The sequence below is a fragment of the Synchiropus splendidus genome, chromosome 1 (genome assembly GCF_027744825.2).
Source record: "Synchiropus splendidus isolate RoL2022-P1 chromosome 1, RoL_Sspl_1.0, whole genome shotgun sequence".
Lineage (NCBI taxonomy): Eukaryota > Metazoa > Chordata > Actinopteri > Syngnathiformes > Callionymidae > Synchiropus > Synchiropus splendidus.
In genome coordinates this window covers 19,322,204-19,344,826 of record NC_071334.1, presented here as the reverse complement: position 1 = coordinate 19,344,826, position 22,623 = coordinate 19,322,204, and the positions used below count along the sequence as shown (strand labels likewise).

The 22,623-nt window shown below is 42.6% G+C and overlaps 3 protein-coding genes across 4 annotated transcripts; 2 read left to right on the top strand and 1 right to left on the bottom strand.

Annotated features, from left to right (window-relative positions):
* Positions 1-696: 696 nt before the first annotated feature.
* LOC128752613 (cytochrome P450 2J4-like) lies at positions 697-6,569 on the top strand. 2 transcript variants are annotated; one of them, XM_053854011.1, is made up of 9 exons: positions 697-937; positions 1,099-1,264; positions 1,619-1,771; positions 1,867-2,027; positions 2,094-2,270; positions 2,352-2,490; positions 2,552-2,739; positions 5,567-5,708; positions 5,783-6,569. In XM_053854011.1, exons 1-9 carry the CDS (start codon positions 746-748, stop codon positions 5,956-5,958), a joined length of 1,494 nt encoding a protein of 497 aa, XP_053709986.1. In that variant the 5' UTR covers positions 697-745; the 3' UTR covers positions 5,959-6,569. The 2 variants fall into 2 exon arrangements, with proteins under 2 accessions (XP_053709986.1, XP_053709987.1); XM_053854012.1 differs by lacking the exon at positions 697-937 and having other exon boundaries at positions 1,113-1,311; positions 5,783-6,567.
* A 4,138-nt stretch (positions 6,570-10,707) lies between these two features.
* LOC128752615 (cytochrome P450 2J6-like) lies at positions 10,708-15,428 on the top strand. The gene is made up of 9 exons (XM_053854013.1): positions 10,708-10,961; positions 11,123-11,288; positions 11,619-11,771; positions 11,838-11,998; positions 12,065-12,241; positions 12,320-12,458; positions 12,522-12,709; positions 14,151-14,292; positions 14,367-15,428. Exons 1-9 carry the CDS (start codon positions 10,770-10,772, stop codon positions 14,540-14,542), a joined length of 1,494 nt encoding a protein of 497 aa, XP_053709988.1. The 5' UTR covers positions 10,708-10,769; the 3' UTR covers positions 14,543-15,428.
* Positions 15,429-18,185: 2,757 nt separating this feature from the next.
* On the bottom strand, positions 18,186-22,316 carry LOC128752618 (cytochrome P450 2J2-like). Its single transcript, XM_053854017.1, has 9 exons — positions 21,934-22,316; positions 21,351-21,513; positions 21,111-21,260; positions 20,868-21,028; positions 20,492-20,668; positions 20,258-20,396; positions 19,738-19,925; positions 19,518-19,659; positions 18,186-18,856 (listed from the first exon to the last, which is right to left on the bottom strand). Exons 1-9 carry the CDS (start codon positions 22,123-22,125, stop codon positions 18,681-18,683), a joined length of 1,488 nt encoding a protein of 495 aa, XP_053709992.1. The 5' UTR covers positions 22,126-22,316; the 3' UTR covers positions 18,186-18,680.
* Positions 22,317-22,623: the final 307 nt, after the last annotated feature.

The window sequence follows — 22,623 nt, the reverse complement described above, 5'->3', positions numbered from 1 at the left end:
GGAATGCTGATGTGCCCAGGACGAGACTTATTCATGTGGAGTTCATTTGACTCTAGCACCCAGATTTCGGGGATGGTTGTTGGTGTTCTCCTTGACTAGGGTTTGGGTTTGATTTGGGGTGAAAGGGAAGGAGCATTTCTACCTTGGGCAATTGGACAATGTTCATGTAGGAGATGAAGCTAAAGACAGCAGAAATTGTCAGCAGTGCGCTGCTGGTTCTCATGATGGTGAGAATGATGAAACTCATAGAATTCATGCTTTTAAGTTGACCTGCCTTTTTTCCGGTTGTTGAGGAACAAGTAATGCAGCAACTGAGCCCAGAATATAATATGCAGAGCCACAGGAACTTGTTCAGACACATCTGCAGCCTGATAGTGCAGGTAACTCAGGTCACTTTGAATTGTTTTGTTAGTTTGTTCTCTAAATTGTGATTTTATTTACTGCCTAATTTGCTTAGTTTTTAAAAGCAATATACTCCTGCATTTAGCTTCAAATATTGAAGGTGAATTCTGTCAGTCTTGAAAATGAAATAAATAAATAAATAAATCTGTATCTTCAAGCCAACCTTTTCAAAAACTGATGATCGGTCCAGAAGAATGCTATTGGTTTTGGACTTTTAATTACATAATATTGTGTCCTGTGGACTGTTATATAAATAAGAGTTTGAGACTGTGATTTCTCACCACCTGATCTGAGAGGACGTGAGGGGACAAAACTTTGTGCAGAACCTGATCTCCTACTGACCATGTGGCTCTACAGTTTCTTCCAAGGACTCGACCTGACAAGGCTTCTTCTGTTGGTCTTTCTCTTCCTGCTTATTGCAGACTTCTTCAAAAACAGGAACCCTCCAAATTTCCCTCCAGGACCACGGGGGCTCCCTTTGCTAGGATGCGTTTTAAGTATGGACTTCCAACGTCCGCACGAATATTTGACCAAGGTAAATGTTTTATGAACTAGCCAGATGATGTCAGAGAAAATAGATCTAGTCAGCGATTATAGCAGCACAAATAAAATGAAACTGATGAAATGTTTTGTAACTATACAGTTCATGAGTGAACTCTGTTTCTGACCAGTGTTTCTCGGATGATCTCTTCTCAGCTTTCAGAAACCTATGGCAATGTTTTCCACCTCCGCCTCGGCAGAACTAAGATAGTGGTTGTTTGCGGCTACAAGATGGTGAAGGAAGCCATTGTGACGAATGCTGAAAACTTTGTGGATCGGCCATATAATGCGATTGATGCCAGGTTTTACTCTGGAACTACAGGTCAGACTCTGGGTTCTTTCATCTGCAAGCTGAGTGACTGATAGTCTGTGAGTATTTTGTGGTTTATTGAAGGTTAGAGGCCTTGTTGAGGATAATGTTGAGTTTATATCACAGAGCTTAAAATAAAAAAAATACTTATTTTTTAGCTTTATGATTTGATTACAATAATTTAGGAGTAGCTTAAAGAATTTCAATGATGATAGTAAGCAATAACAAGTTAATCTATATCGGAATTGTCGATCAAACCTACCACCTAGGGAACAGGCTGCATCAGTAACAATGAGGGGCCGAGTGAGCTCTCTTAGATCGCTTTGCATTGAAAAAGGCTATGAAAGAAACATTTATGTGTTGCAGATGGTTTGCTTGCAAGCAGCGGAGAAAGATGGAAGACACATCGCCGATTTGCATTGTCAACCTTACGCAACTTTGGACTTGGGAAGAATGTGACTGAGCAGAGCATTATTGAGGAGCTCCTACATTTGCAGGAGGAGATGGTCAAAGAGAAAGGTGAATTGTGGGTAGCCAATTCCAAATAAAAGCCATAACACGCAAGTAATTTGCGATTGAGACGGTCTGAACATCAAACTGAATTTCCCTTCCAGGGGCGCCTTTCCACCCTGCTAAACTTTTCAACAACGATGCATCGAATATCATCTGCCAACTGGTGGTGGGGAGGCGCTACGACTACAGTGACCACACCTTCAGCACCATCCTCAAACATCTCTCAGATGTTATCAAAGATGAAGGCTCCATCTGGGGTCGAGTAGGTCTTTCCTCTGCCTTCTTTCTGAAGATGTGTGGAAAGAAATCATAATCTCTGTGGTCGTAGCTGTACGATTCCTTCCCCTGGCTGATGAAGCACTTGCCTGGACCTCACAACAAAATGTTCCAGGACTTCATCACACTCCAGGAATTCTTTGTCGAGGAGGTCAAGAGACACCAGCAGGACTTGGACCACGATAATCCTCGGGACTATATAGACAGTTTCCTCATTGAAATGGAGAAGGTATGTATCACATTTTCTACAAACAGTATTTCTATACTGTCTTTGAGGCCAAAGTAATGATCATTTCTATCCAATGAATAGCACAAAGAATCCGATTTGGGCTTCACTAAGGTGAACCTGGCTCTGTGCTCCTTGGATCTGTTTACGGCCGGAACAGAAACAACATCAACTACATTGCAGTGGGCTTTGGTTTACCTCATCAAACATCCAGAGATACAAAGTAGGTGGTTAAGTGTGACTGACTTCTCTCAGTGGCCTTTCCAACAGATACTTTTTTTCAGCGAGGGTCCAGGCTGAGATAGACCATGTGATTGGACAGAACCGGCTGCCCGCCATGTCTGATAGAGCCAACATGCCGTTCACGGATGCAGTCATCCATGAGGTCCAGAGGATTGGAAACATTATCCCTCTGAATGGAATGAGAGCTGCCAGAAACGACACCATGCTTGGAGGCTACTTCATTCCAAAGGTCTGTGCTAATATGAATATCTGAGTCTGAAACTCAAATGACTCGAGGTGTTGTGTGTGGTCATGTATGTTATAGCAGTGTTTTTCAACTTTTTTTGAGCCACGGCACATTTTTTACATTGGAAAAATTTTGTGGCACACCACTAACCAAAAATGTTACAAAATGACACTCTGTATAGTATATTTAATTACAATATAATTTCTCAATTTATTTATACTCAGTCAGTGTGAAACCTGGGCCTGTTTAGATGAACACAAAGCCGATATCCGGGCAGGAATAGAAGAAAGACACACACGAAGCTCTTCTTCAACAGCAGTTTTTAGTTTTTATAGCAGTTAGGCTTGAAAAGCTCAGCTCACACAGATATGTTGTGGAAAATGGGAGCAATGTCAGAACAGCTTTGTTGGCCAGAATGGGGAACTCCTTGGCAGCAGTCAACCAAAAACTGTCCAAAGGAAGATCAGCAAATCTTAGTTTTAAACCACGATCCTGTTTCAGTTCAGTTAGTTCCTCCTGCTCTTGTAAAGTCATGTCCTCTCCAACAACTGATGCCGAGCTGTATGGGTCCCTAACCCAGTCAAAGCATTCAGTGGAGGCTGAAGAGAAATAAAATGACAACTTCTCCTCAAGACTTTTCAAATGTTTACCTATTACCTCAGACAGTGCAGCAGTGTTGCTTTGCCGTTTGTCTGTGAGTGGGAACATCTCCAGGTTGGCACGTAGCACATGTTGTTGCCAGAGGTGCACCTTTAAACGGAATCCATTTATTTTATCTGTGCTTGTAAGCAGGTTTTCATTTCGGCCCTGCATCCTTGTGTTCAGTTCATTAAGATGATGAAATATATCAGCCAGGTATGCCAGCTTTGCGCACCACTCATCACTTGCAAGCAGATTTGAGTAATCAGACCTCTCATTTGTCAGAAACATTTTAAGTTCCTCTCGCAGCTCATACACACGGGTCAGCACCTTACCGCGCGACAACCATCGGACCTCCGTATGGAGCAATAAGGCTTTATGCTCCGCTCCCATTTCCTCACACAGACATGCGAATATATGGCTTGTCAGAGGTCGTGTCTTTACAAAGTTCACTATGCGCACCACATCGTCCAACACAGGAACCAGTTCTGCTGGTAAAGTCTGAACAACGAGGGCCTCACGGTGCAAAAAACAGTGCGTAATAATCAGATCTGGGTTTCTTTCCTTCACTCTACTCACGAAGCCTTTGGTGCGCCCGACCATGGCTGCAGCTCCATCAGTGCACACACTTGTGCAGTTTTCCCACGTAAGTCCTCCCTGGTCAAGATATTCCGATGTGACCCGAAAAATTTCCTCTCCAGTTGTTTTTTCTGGCAGTGCCTTGCAAAATAGGAAGTTTTCTCTAATGGCATCTCCATCCACAAAACGCACATTGGCCAAGAGCTGAGAATGTCCACTAATATCCGTCGACTCATCAACTTGCAACGCAAATTTCCTACTGATGCGTATCTTTTCCAAAACATGGCTTTCGATGTCTGTAGACATGTCACCAATACGCCTGGCAATTGTGTTATCAGAGAGCGGGACTTTAGCTATGTCTTTAACCGCATCAGGGCTGAGCATCTCATTGAAAATGGCTTTACAGGCAGGTAGTATTAATGTCTCTGCCACAGTGTGCGGCTTTTTTGATTTAGCAACAAGTTCGGCGACTAGGTAACTAGCTTTGAGCGCTTTCTCATTTACCTTTGTGGTTTTTCTCATAAACGTTGCCTGTTTCTCTGTGTTGACACGCAGGCGAACAAAATAGTCTATCGGCTTGTTTTGAAGCGACGGGTGTTTCGTTTGGAGATGGCGTTTAAGCTTGCTTGGCCCCATGGCGCTGTTGGATAGCTTCTCGCCACACACCAGGCATAACGGAATAGGTGTCGTCTCATCCCCGGTGAAAGTAAATCCAAACGAAAGATAGCTTTCACTATATTGCCTTGAGCTCACCATCTTTGCTTTCTTTTTCCCACCACTCATACTAGGGCCTTCATCCGGGTCAGAATCTTGTCCAGGGCCCAGTTTGGAGTTTGCAGTTGTCCTTTTTAAAAAGTTCTCCATGACTGTCACCACGGCCTCTCAGGTGCATCACTAATTCTCTTGGAGGAACAAGGCAATCAGCTACGTGTTGCCACACGGACAAATATTACATTACTCTGCCAGCCTTTACAGCACGGACACTGGACAATGACATAATATTTGCAGAAAATCATTAATAAATGTTAATTAAAAAAAAAAAAGTGATATTGGATAATTTCTCACGGCACACCTGACGATCTCTCACGGCACAGTGGTTGAAAATCACTGCTCTAAGGAACAAATGTCTGTGGGGAACCTACGCCATGAGTCAAAGTACATGCTTCCTGGGTCAAATGTGGATGTAATTGATTAGGATTCTATTATACAAGTAACATCCAACTTACGACCGGGATCAGTTCTGACCAACCGGTCATAAGTCAGATTGGACGTAAGTCGAATGCCATTCAAAATGGCTGACGCCAGGTTTATAGTAGTACTGTATAGGATACATGATGTCAAACTGTTGCGTTTTTAAGCAAGTTTTTCCGTTGAATACTGTTATATACCAAGCTGTTTACAGCCGTAACTGTCGTACGTGATGCTGGCTGGCTGCCATAATTGTTGTACGCGTTGCCGGGCTGCTACGTGCTGCGGAGCCAGACATTGAATTAAAAAAAAAAAAAAGCATGTACGATGTGTTCTAACTACCTGACATTGTGCAAAGAGGAAGGCCACACCCTGTTGTAACTCAAATTGACTGCACTCTGTAAGTGAGTGGACGTGTCTCCAGGGAACCACTGTGCTGCCCATGCTGACCTCTGTGCTGTACGACAAGAACGAGTGGGAAACTCCAGACTCCTTCAACCCAGGACACTTCCTCGACTCTCATGGGAGGTTTGTGAAGCGAGACGCATTCCTGCCGTTTTCTGCAGGTAAAACCACAGTCTGCTTCCTGTTTGTCTCCTTTGGTGCTCAGAGAAGTTGCTAACCTCTCTGGTCCTTGTAGGGAAGCGGGTGTGTCTCGGAGAAGGGCTGGCCAAGATGGAGCTCTTCCTGTTCTTGGTGGGTTTACTACAGAAGTTCTCCTTCGCTGCTCCTGAAGGTGTGGAGCTGAGCACTGACAGCATCATAGGAATCACAAACGTGCCTAAGCCCTTCCATGTTCACGCCAAGGTTCGCTGAGCGACTCATAACACAAGTTCAATGTAATTAAGACGATAATTTGGTTTACTTTTTATGTACGTTGTATACTGTCGTCTTCTGTTTCATGGTTGAGCTGCAGAACCATGTTGCACCTCCTGGTCAAAACATTCTTTTAAAAACAGTTCAGTGATTTCAGTCTTCTTCCACTTGCTCCTGTTACAATGAGATAATTCATAAATCTCAACTCCAAGCAGTGAATATGGACGAGCTCACGTTCACTGGTCAAGTCCCACAGTGTGTATGGGGCCAAGTCAGCAGGACCTCAGCTGAATGGCACAGAGGAACCTGCACCAGTAAACAGGGATGGAATTAAAGGCCAGTTTCTGACTGAAGACACAGCAGTGTCAGCAAACTCTGGACACCATGATGAAGACCTCCCCATGCTTCCGTCAACTAGACCAGCCACATCCAACGTCCCTTGTTCTCTTCATTGAATGTATTACTCTGGCTCAAAACGTGAAAGCAGGTGGTTAAAAATAGACAATTTAACCAATTGTGGCGGGAAATAAAAAATAAAAATTGAACATCTCATAAGTCTGTTTGGATTCAGTAATTCATATGATAACAGAACAAAACATGGCAGTGCTAAGTCCTAACTACTGGAGCTTTTATTGTCTGTCCCATTGAGAAGAATGTTCTTGTTGATGGTCAGAGCCAAGTTGCAGTAGATGTTTTCGAACTTATGAATGTCGTAACTTAGTGTCACGCTTCTCTCTAATATACAATGCACACCATTTATGATAAAGAACAACCAAAAATCAAAAGTTTTGATGTAAATATACCTTTTGTCTAAGTTCTGTGCTGTATGTCTGAACCACCTGGACCGCTTCCCCCTTACTCACTCTAGATCGCAGGGCATCATCAGTTGTGGATCACACAGAGGTAGCACACCAGGAGAAGTATCACTTGACATGTACAGTCATGAACTGTAAAAACACACACTTGTTTGACCCTCGCTGTCAAGAGTGAATGACTGAAAAACGATTGTAGACGTTCAACTTCTTCAGTAGGTGTTACGTGGAGGAAGTCCATTGCAAATGAGTTTCAAAGCACCTCTCCTTTCATTTTTGGACACAGTGATCTTAACAGGGTCTCATGGTGTGACTTACATTCAAGTTGACATTGTGAAAAACATTTGCGTAACAGCTCTTTATGGGAACACCAAGGAATTCATCATTGATACGGTGATTTGAAGACTGAAATTTGGAATTCTTTCATGGACAGATTTCTGTGGCATCGACATTAGAATATGGAAGCCAAGAAACTGCACTGTCATTGCCAATAGAAGTATTTATCGACACAATTGGCCCTAGATCTTCAGCTCCATCTGTGTCTGTTTGCATTAGTGTGTGGGGCTGAGAAAAATGGGCTGCACCATGAAATCTGAAGGGGTGAGTGGTCAAAATATCATATGACTCTGAGTGAGTTTTCGTCTCAGTGGAGAAAGTCTTTGTTTTATGATGATGGTGATGATGATGATGATGATGATGATGATGATGATGATGGGAGCGAGATCTTAAAAGAAACAAATGTAACTTTAACTCTGTGGGAACAAATGAGAAGACGAGACGGAGGACAAAACCCTCCTGTTTCATTCCTCTCCTCTGAAAATAAGTGGTTTTCCTGAATTGGAGAGAAAAATGTTCCTCATTCCCAACATCTGCATCACCGGGGTACTAAAAAGATTATCTAATGATTACTCTGCAAGAGACTGAGCGAACCAAAAGTCAACATTCATGTTCTCCTGCATGTTTAGAGAGGTCAATAAATGCTCTAGACAAATCAGTACAGAAATGGTAACACATGAATCTGTTTCTCGTAGAAAATGTTCAGGGTAAAAGCACATTCGTTCTACACTTGCTGCACTGATTCATCAGACAGAAGTGAGTCCAACGTGCAGATGAAGCTGCCTGGCTAAACAAACAGGTCGCACTTCACAGTCATTTTGTCTAGTACCCTTCTTTGGCATCTCATGCTGAATATGTTGAAGCCATTATATTGTATTCCAAACATGCTCAGTGTTTCAGCGCATACTTTCTTTATTGTGTGCCGCAAGGCAACTGAGGACGGTAGGATTGGTCGGCAATGCGAGTGGTGAGGTGGATTGTCCACAATCCCACGGATTGGCTGCAGAGGTGCCTACAGTTGCTTCACCCACTTCTTTTCCGCATGATAGCTTGTGTTTACATGAGGAGACCCCATTTTGTAGCTGCATTGATGGACATGCTGTTGCCCTCCTTACCTGGATGAACCCACACTGCCAAAGGCTGGTTCAATGACCCTGGTGTTACTGTCCTGGATGGACAGACAAACAAGCCTGACCCGAGAGAGAAACTATGGAGTATAGTCATGAGTAAGCTGGCTGACACCAGACCCAACATTGAAGATGAGCTGAAGGTTATCATCGAAGTAACCTGGCATTCCATCACACCTGGGCAGTACGCCAGGCTGATCACCTCGATTTGACACCGCACTGATGCCAAAATTCATAGAAAAGGAGGCTCAACCAAGAGTGCAAAGAAATAACACATTAGATAGAACTCCAAGAGCAGAGTCCATGCTTAAACTTGACACACTGCAGCACATCGGCTGGACAAGCCCGCTCCTCACTGAATGCAAACACACGTGCATACCAACCCAACATCCCACAGCTGGAGGGTCAGGTTCAAAATATCCAAAAATCCCCTCCCTAAACACACAGATGCACACAGACCCAGTCCACCCTCTGATCACACTCAGATGTGGGTAATGTTCTCGACTTCAGACCACAGTGAGGGCACGAAGAACCTTTCTTTCTCACTTGAAATCTGCAACAGATGATACACCTTTGTTCAAGTTCAGTATTCTGGTTTGTTCAAGCAGGTTGATAAAAACACAAATCCACCTAAAACAACTCTTCATGACAGGAAGCCAAATCACCAAATACATACGTATGTATAAAAACGATGCCAATGCTAACTCAATTGTTGACTAATATACTGAAGATCATAGTACAGCGTGAGATTGTTGTTCTCCATCATCGAAAAGTAGATTGTGGAGTCACCGAAAGATTTCATGTGGAGAGGCAAGCTGCAGCTGCATTGTCTAGTTTGTCAAGTGAAGCGGTTTTATGGTGCAAGTGGATATCACCACGGGGTCCTGCACTCTTCCATATTTTCAATATTGTCACCAGTGGTGTAGAAAACAACACATTCTTATATTTTCTGAAGTTAAAGAAAATCTGTGAAATGACAACCAGATACCCCATTGTCACATGTGCCTCATTGGCCAAGTATTATTTGAGAATAATAAAGCATGAAGCATTTGTTCAGCAGGCGTAATTTCATTTGCTAATTAATTATTTTTTACCTTAAAGAAATACATTACAAACAGGTGAATGCCAAAGTAACTGAAATTGTATAAGTGAGTACTGAATAGATGCATTTCTGGATTCCATTTTGAGAGAATGCCTGTTCGCCCTCCCACATTATCACCTTGTCAAATCTGACCGTTATATGGGAAAAGCTTAGACTCCCATGGACTGGTCCACGTTCCTCAATTGCAAAAGTTTCCATGAAAACTGAGATGTTTATGTCGACCAGTGGAGTGCAGTTAAGGCCTTCAACACTTTCACTGATACTATAAACATCATCAGAAGCTCTAACCATTTACAATCTAAATTCATTTTTTTATTTGTTTCCAGTAGTATCTGACAGTATGTGTTATTCTCACCATACAGCTGTGTTCAGTGCTATTCCCGGTCATGCATGACGTCAGTGTCCATCCCTTCCCCCCGGACCCTGGCTATCGGAACTGATAGTGTATCTACCATTAACTGCCATTGCAATGAGACTGTTTCTTTGACCAGCCAGAGATTCGCTGCACAGAACAAGAGCGCAGGCCAGCAATGACTTTTTCATTTGCTATCCTCTGATAGGTTGATCCACTAGTTTCAACCATACCAATAACATGCAGATACAAATATCAATAAATAACTGTAAATATGTAATCATTTTACATAGTGTGTTCAATGTTTTTGTCCAATCCTATTTCACACTGTTTGCACCGTATGAGAACAGAGACAGTAGAGTTGGAGGGACCAAGGTCTTACCTGAAATGAGAGGAACAAGAGTCACTCTTCTTTCAAAAGTCAAACAAGATCACAATTATACATGGCGTTAAAAACAAACGCCGCACCAAGGTGGCGCAGGACTTTTATTTTTTTCCAACAAACAGGTCAGTCTAAGCTGCTTTAAATGCTTTGGTGATTGACATTTGTGATCCAGTGAAAGCAGAAGGATGCAATAGTTCATGAACCATGTCTGTAGTTCTTTGTGAGTGTTTTAAGAGAGGCATCCATTTTGCTAACTTTAACATGTTCTAACATTGATCATTTTTGGTGAGGAGCTACTCTATTCGTATGTGAGATTTGATTTGAATCCAGTTGGTCCATTAAATGATGAATTTAATGAAACTGAAAGTAAGCAGGTAAATGAAAACAAGTCTGTATTTCACTGTCCTCTATACAAGTCCTGTGCTCTCTGCCACAAAAATATATCTGCTGACCATCGAATTGTTTATGTGAACACGAGTGAGCGTCACCAAAGTTAGGAGTCACTTTTATACGACAAGAAAAAGTCCTGGTGTTGCTATATGCGGAATTGCCCCATTCATTACATAATCTCGTGGCCTATGGACTGTTGCATAAATTACACTCAATGAGTGATATTTCTCACAATATGATCTGAGAGGACGTCAGGAGACAATCATTGGGCACAAAACCTTGTGCAGAACCTGATCTCCTACTGACCATGTGGCTCTACAGTTTCTTCCAAGGACTCGACCTGACAAGGCTTCTTCTGTTGGTCTTTCTCTTCCTGCTTATTGCAGACTTCTTCAAAAACAGGAACCCTCCAAATTTCCCTCCAGGACCACGGGGGCTCCCTCTGCTAGGAAGCGTTTTAAGTATGGACTTCCAACGTCCGCACGAATATTTGACCAAGGTAAATGTTTTATGAACTAGTCAGATGATGTCAGAGAAAATAGATCTAGTCAGCGATTATAGCAGCACAAATAAAATGAAACTGGTGAAATGTTTTGTAACTATACAGTTCATGAGTGAACTCTGTTTCTGACCAGTGTTTCTCGGATTATCTCTTCTCAGCTTTCAGAAACCTATGGCAATGTTTTCCACCTCCGCCTCGGCAGAACTAAGATAGTGGTTGTTTGCGGTTACAAGATGGTGAAGGAAGCCATTGTGACGAATGCTGAAAACTTTGTGGATCGGCCATATAGTGCAGTCAATGACAGGTTCAACTCTGGAACTGCAGGTCAGACTCTGGGTTCTTTCATCTGCATGCTGACTGACATTAGTGAACTATCAAAAGCTTCAAACACATATAGTACAATAATCAGTTTTATTTCAAAGTGGGGGGTCGCTGAAAGAATTTAATGGACAAGGAGGAGCAGATTCAGTCCAGATACTTTCCTCTTCTTATTGACACCATTTCCCTTTGGAACAGACCTAGTGGGATCTCACACCAGGTGATAGACATTGAAGGCATACGAGAGCTGATGTCTCAGTACTACGACATGGTAGCATCCACTTGAGCCCTGCTCACTGCTGGAAATTGACTCGACTCAACATTTATGCGTTGCAGATGGTATCTTTGCCAGCAGCGGAGAAAGATGGAAGACACATCGCCGTTTTGCATTGTCAACTTTACGCACCTTTGGATTTGGGAAGAATGTGACAGAGCAGAGCATTATTGAGGAGCTCCTACATTTGCAGGAGGAGATGGTCAAAGAGAAAGGTGAATAAGCCAAGCCCATTTAAAAGCCATAGTAATATATAATTTGGGATTGCCTTTCCCTTCCAGGGGCGCCTTTCCACCCTGCCAAACTCTTCAACAACGCTGCATCGAATATCATCTGCCAACTGGTGATGGGGAGGCGCTACGACTACAGCGACCACACCTTCAGCACCATGCTCAAACATCTCTCAGATGTTATCAAAGATGAAGGCTCCACCTGGGGTCGAGTAGGTCTTTCCTCTGTCGTGTTTCTGAAGATGTGTGGGAAGAAATCATAATCTTTGTTGTTGCAGCTGTACGATTCCTTCCCCTGGCTGATGAAGCACTTGCCTGGACCTCACAACAAAATGTTCCAGGACTTCATCACACTCCAACAATTCCTCAACAAGGAGATCAAGAGACACCAACAGGACTTGGACCACAATAATCCTCGGGACTATATAGACAGTTTCCTCATTGAAATGGAGAAGGTATGTATCACATTTTCCACGAGGAGTATTTCTGTTCTGTCTTTAATACCTAAGTAATGATTTCTATCCAATGAACAGCATAAGGAATCCGATTTGGGCTTCACTAAGGCCAACCTGGTTATCTGTTCCTTGGATCTGTTTTTGGCCGGAACAGAAACATCTTCAACTACATTGCAGTGGGCTTTGATATACCTCATCAAACATCCAGACATACAAAGTAAGTGGCTATCTGGGATTTACCTTTGAAGCCTTTGCAGCATCTTTTTTTTCTATTCCTCAGAGAAAGTCCAGGCTGAGATAGACCAGGTGATTGGACAGAACCGGCTGCCCGCCATGTCTGATAGACCCAACATGCCGTACACGGATGCAGTCATCCATGAGGTCCAGAGGATTGGAAACATTGTCCCACTGAATATATTGAGATCTACCAGAAGGGACACCATGGTTGGAGGCTACTTCATTCCAAAGGTCTGTGTTGATACAAAAATCTAAATCTAAATCAAGGGTGTCAAACTAAATGGGCCGCCGTTGAGTGAGGTTTTGGTGCAGACAACACTGTGTGCAACAGCCTGGAGAATGCACACAAAACAGATCCTTATGCTAGGGATGGGCAATGTTGACAAAAAAAGTTGTAGGATAAATCGGCGATAGCGATAATTATCACGATAAATGCATTTTCATTCAATTCAATATGATGAAAAATATTGGTGGAGTTTGTCCCCAAAATCATTATTTAATTATGTTTACTGTAAATATAATAGTCAACTAAGTGTAGAGGTGAGAAATTCAACCCACTCGTGTCTGACATACTGCTCTGTCAGCTTTATTTAGGGGTTAAATTGAGCCGCCTGTCTGCTGTAACTCATATCTCTTAACAGTTTACTACGGACCAGTCTGGTCACATTTCCTAGATGCTATTGAAGAAATATTAGAAATATTGTGAATAAATGATGAATTAGTCATATTCTATTCAAACTGTCAGTCATTTGTCTTGTATGATGAAAAACCTTTTGACAATTCTCTCTCCTAAAAAGGTTGTTTTTCATTGTCTTATTGAAGATTTCACTAATACTTAGACCGTTTTAGAATTTGTTGATGGTCCCTAACTGATGCCGGGTCATAGCATTAGAGTGTGTGCAGAATCGGTGAACCACAATAGGGGTGCCAAAGAGGACACCGCCGCCAATACGGGAGCGGAGGTCTGTCCAATATCCCACAATTTTCACCAAGCGCCAGCGCAGTGGGAGACCTGCATGTGTTGATGTGAACCAAGGCAGACAACCGCGTCAGAAAACCTATGAGGACCACTCCATCTTATAAAATAAACACAGATCCAGAGACTCAGACCAGTCGACCAGTGTCATTATCAAAGGTTAAGTTTAAAACTATGGCCGTGAACCAAAGTCCACCACATTCTCCACAACTCGTCACACACTGGTGTCGGCTGTCAAACGGTGTGGAGCTGGAGAGCGCAGTGCGCCATCGCGGTCTATCGTGTTCATGTATCCAAGTCCAATGCAGCGAGTGACCCGCGTGTTTATCAAATTTATCATGAGATGCAGAATTGTCATCGTGGAGATTGTGTTTGGTGGTATATCGTGTACGATAAGTTATCGCCCATCCCTACCTTACGCCCATGGTGTAATATACTGAAGTGGAGTTTTACCATAGCAGAAGACAGTCTTCAGCGCTGCATGTCGATGCATTTGGTTTTCTATTGCCATTGCGTCACATTAACAAAAATAAAATAAAATAAAATTTGAAGATAGGTCAGCCATGGAATGGCATACATTTCACTTTACATGCAAAACGTGTCAATTGCTATTAAAAGCCATGCAAACATTTAAGTGATGAAAACTGTTGTAACACAAAATGACTGCATTCTGTAAGTGTGTGGACGTGTCTCCAGGGAACCACTGTGCTGCCCATGCTGACCTCTGTGCTGTACGACAAGAACGAGTGGGAAACTCCAGACTCCTTCAACCCAGGACACTTCCTCGACTCTCATGGGAGGTTTGTGAAGCGAGACGCATTCCTGCCGTTCTCTGCAGGTAAAACCACAGTCTGCTTCCTGTTTGTCTCCTTTGGTGCTCAGAGAAGTTGCTAACCTCTCTGGTCCTTGCAGGGAAGCGGGTGTGTCTCGGAGAAGGGCTGGCCAAGATGGAGCTCTTCCTGTTTTTGGTGGGTTTATTGCAGAAGTTCTCCTTCGCTGCTCCTGAGGGTGTGGAGCTGAGCACTGACAGCATCATAGGGACCACAAACGTGCCTAAGCCCTTCCATGTTCACGCCAAGGTTCGCTGATCGACTCAGTATGTTAGTGATGTAAAACTTGTAATGTCAACTGTTTTTGTAATCATGAATCATGTTTATACTCATGTTTATATGCACAAATCCGCTCTGTGATCAACCTACTCCTAACACATATATTTTGGTTTGATTTGTGTCCTCCTAAGTCTTGCCCTTGATCAACTCATGTCTTGCATGACTAGCATGGCATCATGCTTAGCTCGTGTCTAAACCCCTTGACCGGGTGAAAGTCTTTTCCCTTTGAAATTATTTAGCCTTTCAAGGTGCAAATGTACGACTTGTGTTTCATGTTTGAGGTCCAGGTCGTCCTTGCACCTCCTGGTCAAAACATTCCTTTAACCTGAAAATAGTTCAGTGATTTCAGTCTTCATTGGATAATTCATAAATCCCTCCCACAAGTCCAACTAAAATAGACCTGGTACAGTGGGCAGTGGTGGGAGTCAACCAGTGGATATAGATGAGCTGAAAACCATAAGTGTGGTATACAAAGCCAAGTCAGCAGGACCTCAGTTGAATGGCTAAGGAACCTGCACCAGTAAACAGGGATGGAATCAAAGCCTGGATTCTGATTGAAACGCAGCAGTGTCAGCAAACTCTGGACACCATGATGAAGGACCAACCTCGTCCATCGATCCCTTGATCTATCCCACAAATGCAAAATGTAAGAAACTGTGGTGGTAAATAAAAATTGTTTTTGGAACATCTCTTGAACAAGTCTTACACAAAGCCAATTGCCAGGAGCCGTTTAAACTTCGGAACAGGATAATTCAGAGTTGAGTACCAGCCTAAAATAGAATGTACACTCACTCTTGAAAAGGAACAAGCCAAGATTGAAATCTAGAATGACTGTGTCAGGGCTCCTTGATTCTAGTACAGTTGGCCAGAGGAGATCCGATAAACATGTTCCTCCACCTTTATTATTCGGAAAGTGTAAAATGTTTTTAATGCAAACAAAACTCCCCTCCAAGAGTCCAGGAGGTTTCCCGAGTTCACGAGTACAACAGAACATTAAAACAGCCGATGGAAAGAAGCTGTTCTATTAGTGGGATGTTTTGTTCCTCAATGATGATGGATGAGAGTTGTCTGGCTGGACTTGGCTGATGCTCACAGCTCCATTATCCATGATCTTATCAGGCCCGCCCTGAACCGCTTCCTCATTCCAGATCACAGATAATGACAAAGTACTGGATCACACAGAGGCAGCACAACAGGAGAACTTGTCAATAGGAAAAACATGGACACATATGAACACAAGCTGAGACTTGTTTGGTTTAACCCTTGCTGTCAAGAGTGAATGTCTTAAAGACAGATTTCAGACATTCAGCTTCCATCTTTAGCAGGTTTTATACAGTGAATTCATATGACTGTGAATGCTGAAGACTTGGCTGCTTTCCATTTGGCTCATTCTCTGCTTGAGGGAGGTGATGGAGAGGAACAACTCCATCCTTCCCTGCTGCTCCATGAGATACTGCCTGAGACTGAAGAACACACATGAGCAAATGAGTTTCAAAGCACCTCTCCTTTCATTTCTGGACACAGTGATCTTAACAGGGTCTCATGGTGTGACTTACATTCCAGTTGACATTGTGAAAAACATTTGTGTAACAGCTGTTTATGGGAACACCATGGAGTTCGTCATTCTTACAGTGGTTTGAAGTCTGAAATTTGGAATTCTCTCATGGACAGAATTCCGTGGCATCGACATTAGAAAATGGAAGCCAAGAAACTGCACTGTCATTGCCAATAGAAGTATTTATCAACACAATTGGCCCTAGATCTTCAGCTCCATCTGTGTCTGTTTGCATTAGTGTGTGGGGCTGAGAAAAATGGGCTGCACCATGAAATCTGAGGAGGTGAGTGGTCAAAATATCATATATGGGTGGCTGACTCTGAGTGAGTCAGCCACCCCAAAGTCATACTTGTTTTATTTTTATCAAATTTTTATTGAAAGATTTGTCAAGCAAAATACATGGATACATTTTGCATATTACAATTCCTATTTTATTTTCCATATGAAACCAAATACCTCCTCCCACAACCTTCTGGTGGCGCGCCCCTACCATTGACAGTCTATTTGAAATTTAAATATGTAAAATGATTAAACATTATCGTGTCGTAGATATCATGACATAACAACATAACATAAATTGCATCCCGAAATACAACAGTCTTGATCTCCTCGTTGTTGATGGGAGCTAGATCTCGATGCTTGCAGTAATCCACTGGTGTTTGAGCTTCACAAAAGAATTTGTCAAGTTTTGATACCAGTCCTCGGGTCTCTGAGGTCTGTAGTTTATGCAATGGATGTGTTGGGAGGGAATTGCTCCATGGTCCATATGCACGCATTGCTGATCTCAGCTGTAAATATTAAAAAAAAAAGGATGTGAATGATATGTATTTTTCAAATCATTTTTGAAACTCAGTCTGCCTCTTTTGTGTCATACTGGTTTTATGATGATGTGCAAGATCTTAAAAAAACAGATGTTACTTTAACACCGCTGGGATGAATGAGAAGCTGAGCCAGAGGACAAAACTCTCCAGTTTCATTCCACTGCAATGAAAATACGTTTTTTTCCTGAATTGGAGAGCAAAATGTTCCTCATGTCCAACGACATCTGCATTGCCTGGCTGTTAGTCACATTATCTAATGATTACTCTGCACAGACAGAGTGAACCAAAAGTCAGCATTGACGTTCACCTGCATGTTTAGAAGAGAGGTCAAAAGTGCTTCAGAAAAAATCATTACAGAAATGGTAACAAATTAATCTGCATTACGTTTGTAAAGCAGATAGTGAACAGGACTGTGGACCATTTTACAGGTTAGATAGATTTTCATTTGTCCTGGATGGACAGACAAACAAGCCTGACCCGAGAGAGAAACTATGGAGCATAGTCATGAGTAAGCTGGCTGACACCAGACCCAACTGAAGGTTGAGCAGTAGCAGGCTGATCACATCGATTTCACGCCGCACTCAACCAAGAGTGCTTAGAAATGACAATACATTTTAGAACCTTACAATACCATTTTAATTGATCATTTAATTTTGGGGTGTCAGTATCTCGAAGACATAACCATCCATGTTTCAAGGACCTTCTGAAACAGCTTTTCCAAGAATTCTCTTAAATTGGTGAATCTCTTCTGCTATTTGAATAAAAATGAGTCATAGCTTTGACTACATTCAACTGAAAACTTGTCAGTTTCCTGAATACATACAGATTATATTGTTGGGAAAAGGCCAAACACTCATTACCTTGATTTTGAAGGGCATCATTGAAAAGTTGATCCACAGTCTTCTCCATTTTCTACCAGAGCTTCTCCGAATCTTTAAACCAATCACAGCTACGTCAAACAGCTGCAGAAAAGCAAGAGAGAATCCTGCTGCAGCCTCATCACTTTAGGTTCCACTCCAGCAGGAGAGTCTTCATGTTTAAGTTGGACACGCACTGCAGCACATCGACTGGACAAGCCTGACCCTCACAGAATGCAAACACACGTGCATACCAACCCAACCACACACAGCTGGAGGGTCAGTAGTACGTGACCTATGAGTGTGGAGGTTCAAATTATTTCATGCAGAACACACCAACCCCTCCTGAAAGCACACACACACACACAGCTGTTAAAGTTCATGGGGGAGTTTATTGACTTTCCTCAGCCTCTGAAATGTTCTTTTCATTCTCCCAGAGATACCACCAGCAGCCCTACAATGACCAGCTGAGGGTTGTCACAAAATAAACATGGCAGAAAAATCATTACATGAATTTGAGATCACATTGTTTGCAATTCACAGCTTTAACAGTGGTCACACTTCTCCAGTGGTGGATCCAGGGGTTCTACTGGAGCCACAGTAAATCTTGATATGCAGTGGGTTTAAGACCATTTTTTAATTTCATCTTGGGATTTCAGACAAAAACAAAAACAGCATGTAACGTAGGACAAGGAAGGAAAGGACAAGAAAAGAAATATTATAATCACATGAATCCACAGCAGGTGTACAATTCACAATTTGGTTTTAATGCACACAAAAACATCAATAATGACAAGAGTTTAATTTCGATCTCTGTGGTCAAGCTAGGGGATTTCATGACTGAGAGAACTTGAGAACTTAAGCAGCAATTCGGAGCTGATGCCTCATCGAGGGACAGCGCAGAGGAGGCTGTCTTTTGGCCGGCGAACTAACCCGAAGGTGTACTCCAGACTTGGCTGCTCTCCAGGAGGCAGAGAGAGAGAGAACCTTTGCATCAGGGTGGTGATGAAGAGAAACAACTCCATCCTTGCCAGCTGCTCCCCAACACACACACGTTTGCCTGAGACAGGAAAGAATACAGTTATCCAACTGCCAGCAGAAGCGTCTTCACACGCTTCTTCTCAACTTCATGGAAATGGCACTCAGAACACCTGGGTCACTGGGCAGTGTCTCCACTCCCAGAAGACATTATGAAATACTGACTTCTAGACTGTTGTGAATTGTTAAAGAACACATCACGCCACGGCAATGTTCCATGATTCAAGAAATCCTCCGCTGATATTTATTTTTTATTTTTCTAAAGAGTCACAAAACAATGCTGTAATCAGAATACGAAGATGCCTTGACGTTTTCATGCCCATGTCATGTGTTTATTTGGCACAGGACAATCTACAGATCACTCCCCTTTGCTCCAGAAGTCAAGACTAAACCAGCAAACTGTTGAAGCTGTTGGAATGGCCATGGGTGAGGACCATATTAGACCTCAACTGTATCCCAAATTCCATAATATCAGTAGTAAAATCCAACAACTTCTGTGACGTTGTTATGCTAAGATTATAATGTAAAGTAATGCTGCCTTCTCCTTGGCAACAAAGAAAAACTACAGTCAGTTTATGTACTGCTTCAAGTCTACCGTGAACGTTCTAACTAGATCAAGTTCAAATCCACACTGTGAAATGTCTTCATAATCTTCCTTGTGCAGTTTTGAGTGAAAGTGTCACCTGCTGAAAAAGGGACAAAGGCATCTCTCCTCCGGAAGTTTCCATCCTTATCCAGGAAATGTTCAGGGTTGAAGGAGTGTGGAGTTTCCCACACCGTGTCATCGTGAAGAACGGAGTCCAGCGAGGGGATGATAAGCGTTCCCTGAGCGAGCCAAACTGGTTATTTATATTTACATTCGACACTCCAGAAGAGACATTTCTCCTAGAACAGATCTTGAACCTTGGGTATCGTGTATTTGTCCAGTTTGGTCTCCTTGGCCGTCATGTGCATCACATTCAGCGGCAGAACGTTGCCCATCCTCTGACACTCGTGGATCACTGCGTTGGTGTACGGCATGTTGTCTCGGTCTGCAATGGACGGTTGTCGGGATGTGCCAATGACAGCGTCAATCTCAGCGTGGACTCTCTCTGGACAAGAAAAATCTTCATGGTTATCTGCCTCAGATCGATACCGGTTTGGATCAATAGATACATACGGCGATCGAGCTGCAGCTCTGCCAAGGGTAAAAAAATCTCTCACTATAGTTGGTAATACTCTGGCAATTCATTCTGTTTCATCTACACAGCTGAAGACGGTAGGATTTTAACTTTTTTACTTTTAACTGCTCAAGTATACTACGTTATCAAATAATCATATTTTTATCTCTCTGCAAAATGTTTGTGTACTGTCAGTTTGCTAAAAAGGAACTGCAAATGGCAGTATATGGTTGTTGTGTAGAGAGGAGTCGGTGCACGGACACCTTGCACATGTGGATCATGCGTTATGTATTTCAGAGCCCATCTCAGAGTCGTGGCCGTGGTTACAGATCCTGCAAGTGCCAGGTCCATGGTGTTAAAAGCCAAATTCTCCACATCAAAACCTGCATCTCTGTCAATATTCTGTTGGAAAAAATGCATACTCAAGTCAAAACAGCCCATCACAAGAAGAAATAAAAGAGAAAGACAGAGATTATTTCAACAACAAAATCACCCACCTGCATCATTTCTATCAGGAAGGAGTCAGTGTAATCTCTTGGTGAGGACGGGTCCAGAGTTTGTCCGTGCTCTTTTATCTTTTGGGCTTTAAATTCAATAATGGACTTCATCGCAGTCATGAACATCTGATGAGGTCCAGGGAACCACTTCAGTAACCAAGGTATCGTGTTGTAAATCTGGTGGGACGAAGCTGTGGTCAAAAAGCCTAGTAGAGCCACAATATGAGTTCTCTTGTCCAGCAGTGACTTCTTTGCTAAACAGTGATTGATTCAGGATGTGTGTGTGTGTGTTGATGTGTTGACTTAGAACTAAAAGGAAGCTGTCACTGCATGACAAAACATTTAAGTAGGCATTTATTGACCAAAGTGGACTCACCGGTACCCAGGCAGATTCCTGAACATCTTGTATCTTATTGTACAAGTCAAGAATGTGGTGGTATTTCTCGTCGTCGTACTCAAATCGTTCAGCGAACAATAGGCGAAATATAATATTGGCCACGGCTCTGTGTAAGTGGCAGTGGACATCAAAAGGTTTGCCTGTAACACAAAGAATATGTCGTACAAAAAGCCACATTTTAATAGTGACCTGCATAGCTATATACATTAACTTCTTTGGTACCTTGATGCTGGTCGAAGGTCTCTGCGAGATAGTTGGCTTCTTCCTGGATTATCGGCTCTAGTTTTCTCTTTCCGAGGCCAAAATTCCTGAGATTATGAAGAGCAAATCTCCTCTGCTTCTTCCACAAATAGGAATTTGTCATGAGCAGACCTACAAAAACACACCGTTAATAGCACCATACTAAAAGGTATACTGAACTGTAAATTCTGCACAAAGATGAAACAAAAAAAGCAGACACACCTCGATGACGAAGGGCTTCTTCGAGGAGCGGTAAGTTGGGGCGATCCATGTAATCCTCCGCGTTCACAACTATGGCTTCTCTGAACACCTTGTAGCCGTTCAAGACCACAACTCGCACACCAAAGAGACGAAGGCTGAATATTCTTCCGTACTTCTGTGAAAGCTTGAAAGAGGCACATTTTTGGTGTTAATGACAATTCGTAGACAAAAAGTTCAGTTTTCAATACCTATGTACAAGATCCCTGCTATTCCAACTGTTAAATTCATTTACTACATGTCAAACCTGATGGTAATTAAAGCCATGAGACAAAAAAAAAAACATTAGTGAGTCAGTAGAGCAAGATCAGAAGTCCTCAACTACGGTTGACACATATTTTCGACCTGTCACCTGAGGACACACATGGATGTAAAGCACAGAGTGTAAACAGTCACAGGAGCCGTAGTTTGGTGGCCAAAAACAAAGCTTTACAATGTTTTCTAAATCTCAGCATATTTTTCTTCTGGAGGCACAATAGCAATGGAATCTGGAAGCTGACTGTTTAGATAGTTTTTGGATGGATTTTTACAACCCATTTATACTCACCGCTGCCAACTGTAGGTGAATGTTGTGGGGATCCAAACGATGCATGTCCCCAATAAAAGGAAGTGGCCAGGGACCGGGAGGGAAGTTTTTCGGGTTTCCATACTTGACGACGTCAAACACCAGGAGAAAAATGCACAAAAATAAGAGAAGGCTGCTGCAGTCCAAGCCGAGCTGCGCCAGAAGAGACTCCATGTTTGATTATGAAGAAGACCCTGACGTCCAATTTTTATATAAATGTCTGTTACACATCAACCAGAGTATGGACAAATAAACCTGGGCAGGTCAATGCTCTGAATTCACTGACCCACTTCACTTATGATGAAAGTTTGGTCACATCTTAAAATTGTCCACTTAATCTTGTGACGTTTCATGTGAAATAGTACGTAAACTAGCATATCTGCAGCTATGATGTGTGTAATGAATAGCGTGTTCCACCACGTTGGCCAGTACTCAGGATGCCAACCAACCAAATTCTGCCTGCTTGACAACTCCGCTTTGTTGAGGAAATCATCAACTCATGAATTTGATCGTTTGCCAGTTTGAACACCTGTTTCCTGCCAGCACATCTGCTCTTCCATCCTGGATCCTCACCAGCCGAGCCTCATCTGCAGCCAGAAGGTCTCTGCAACAAGTACATGTTCGATTGACCTATTGATGAGTCAGGGGGTTACTTTGTCACAGTAAGCCATA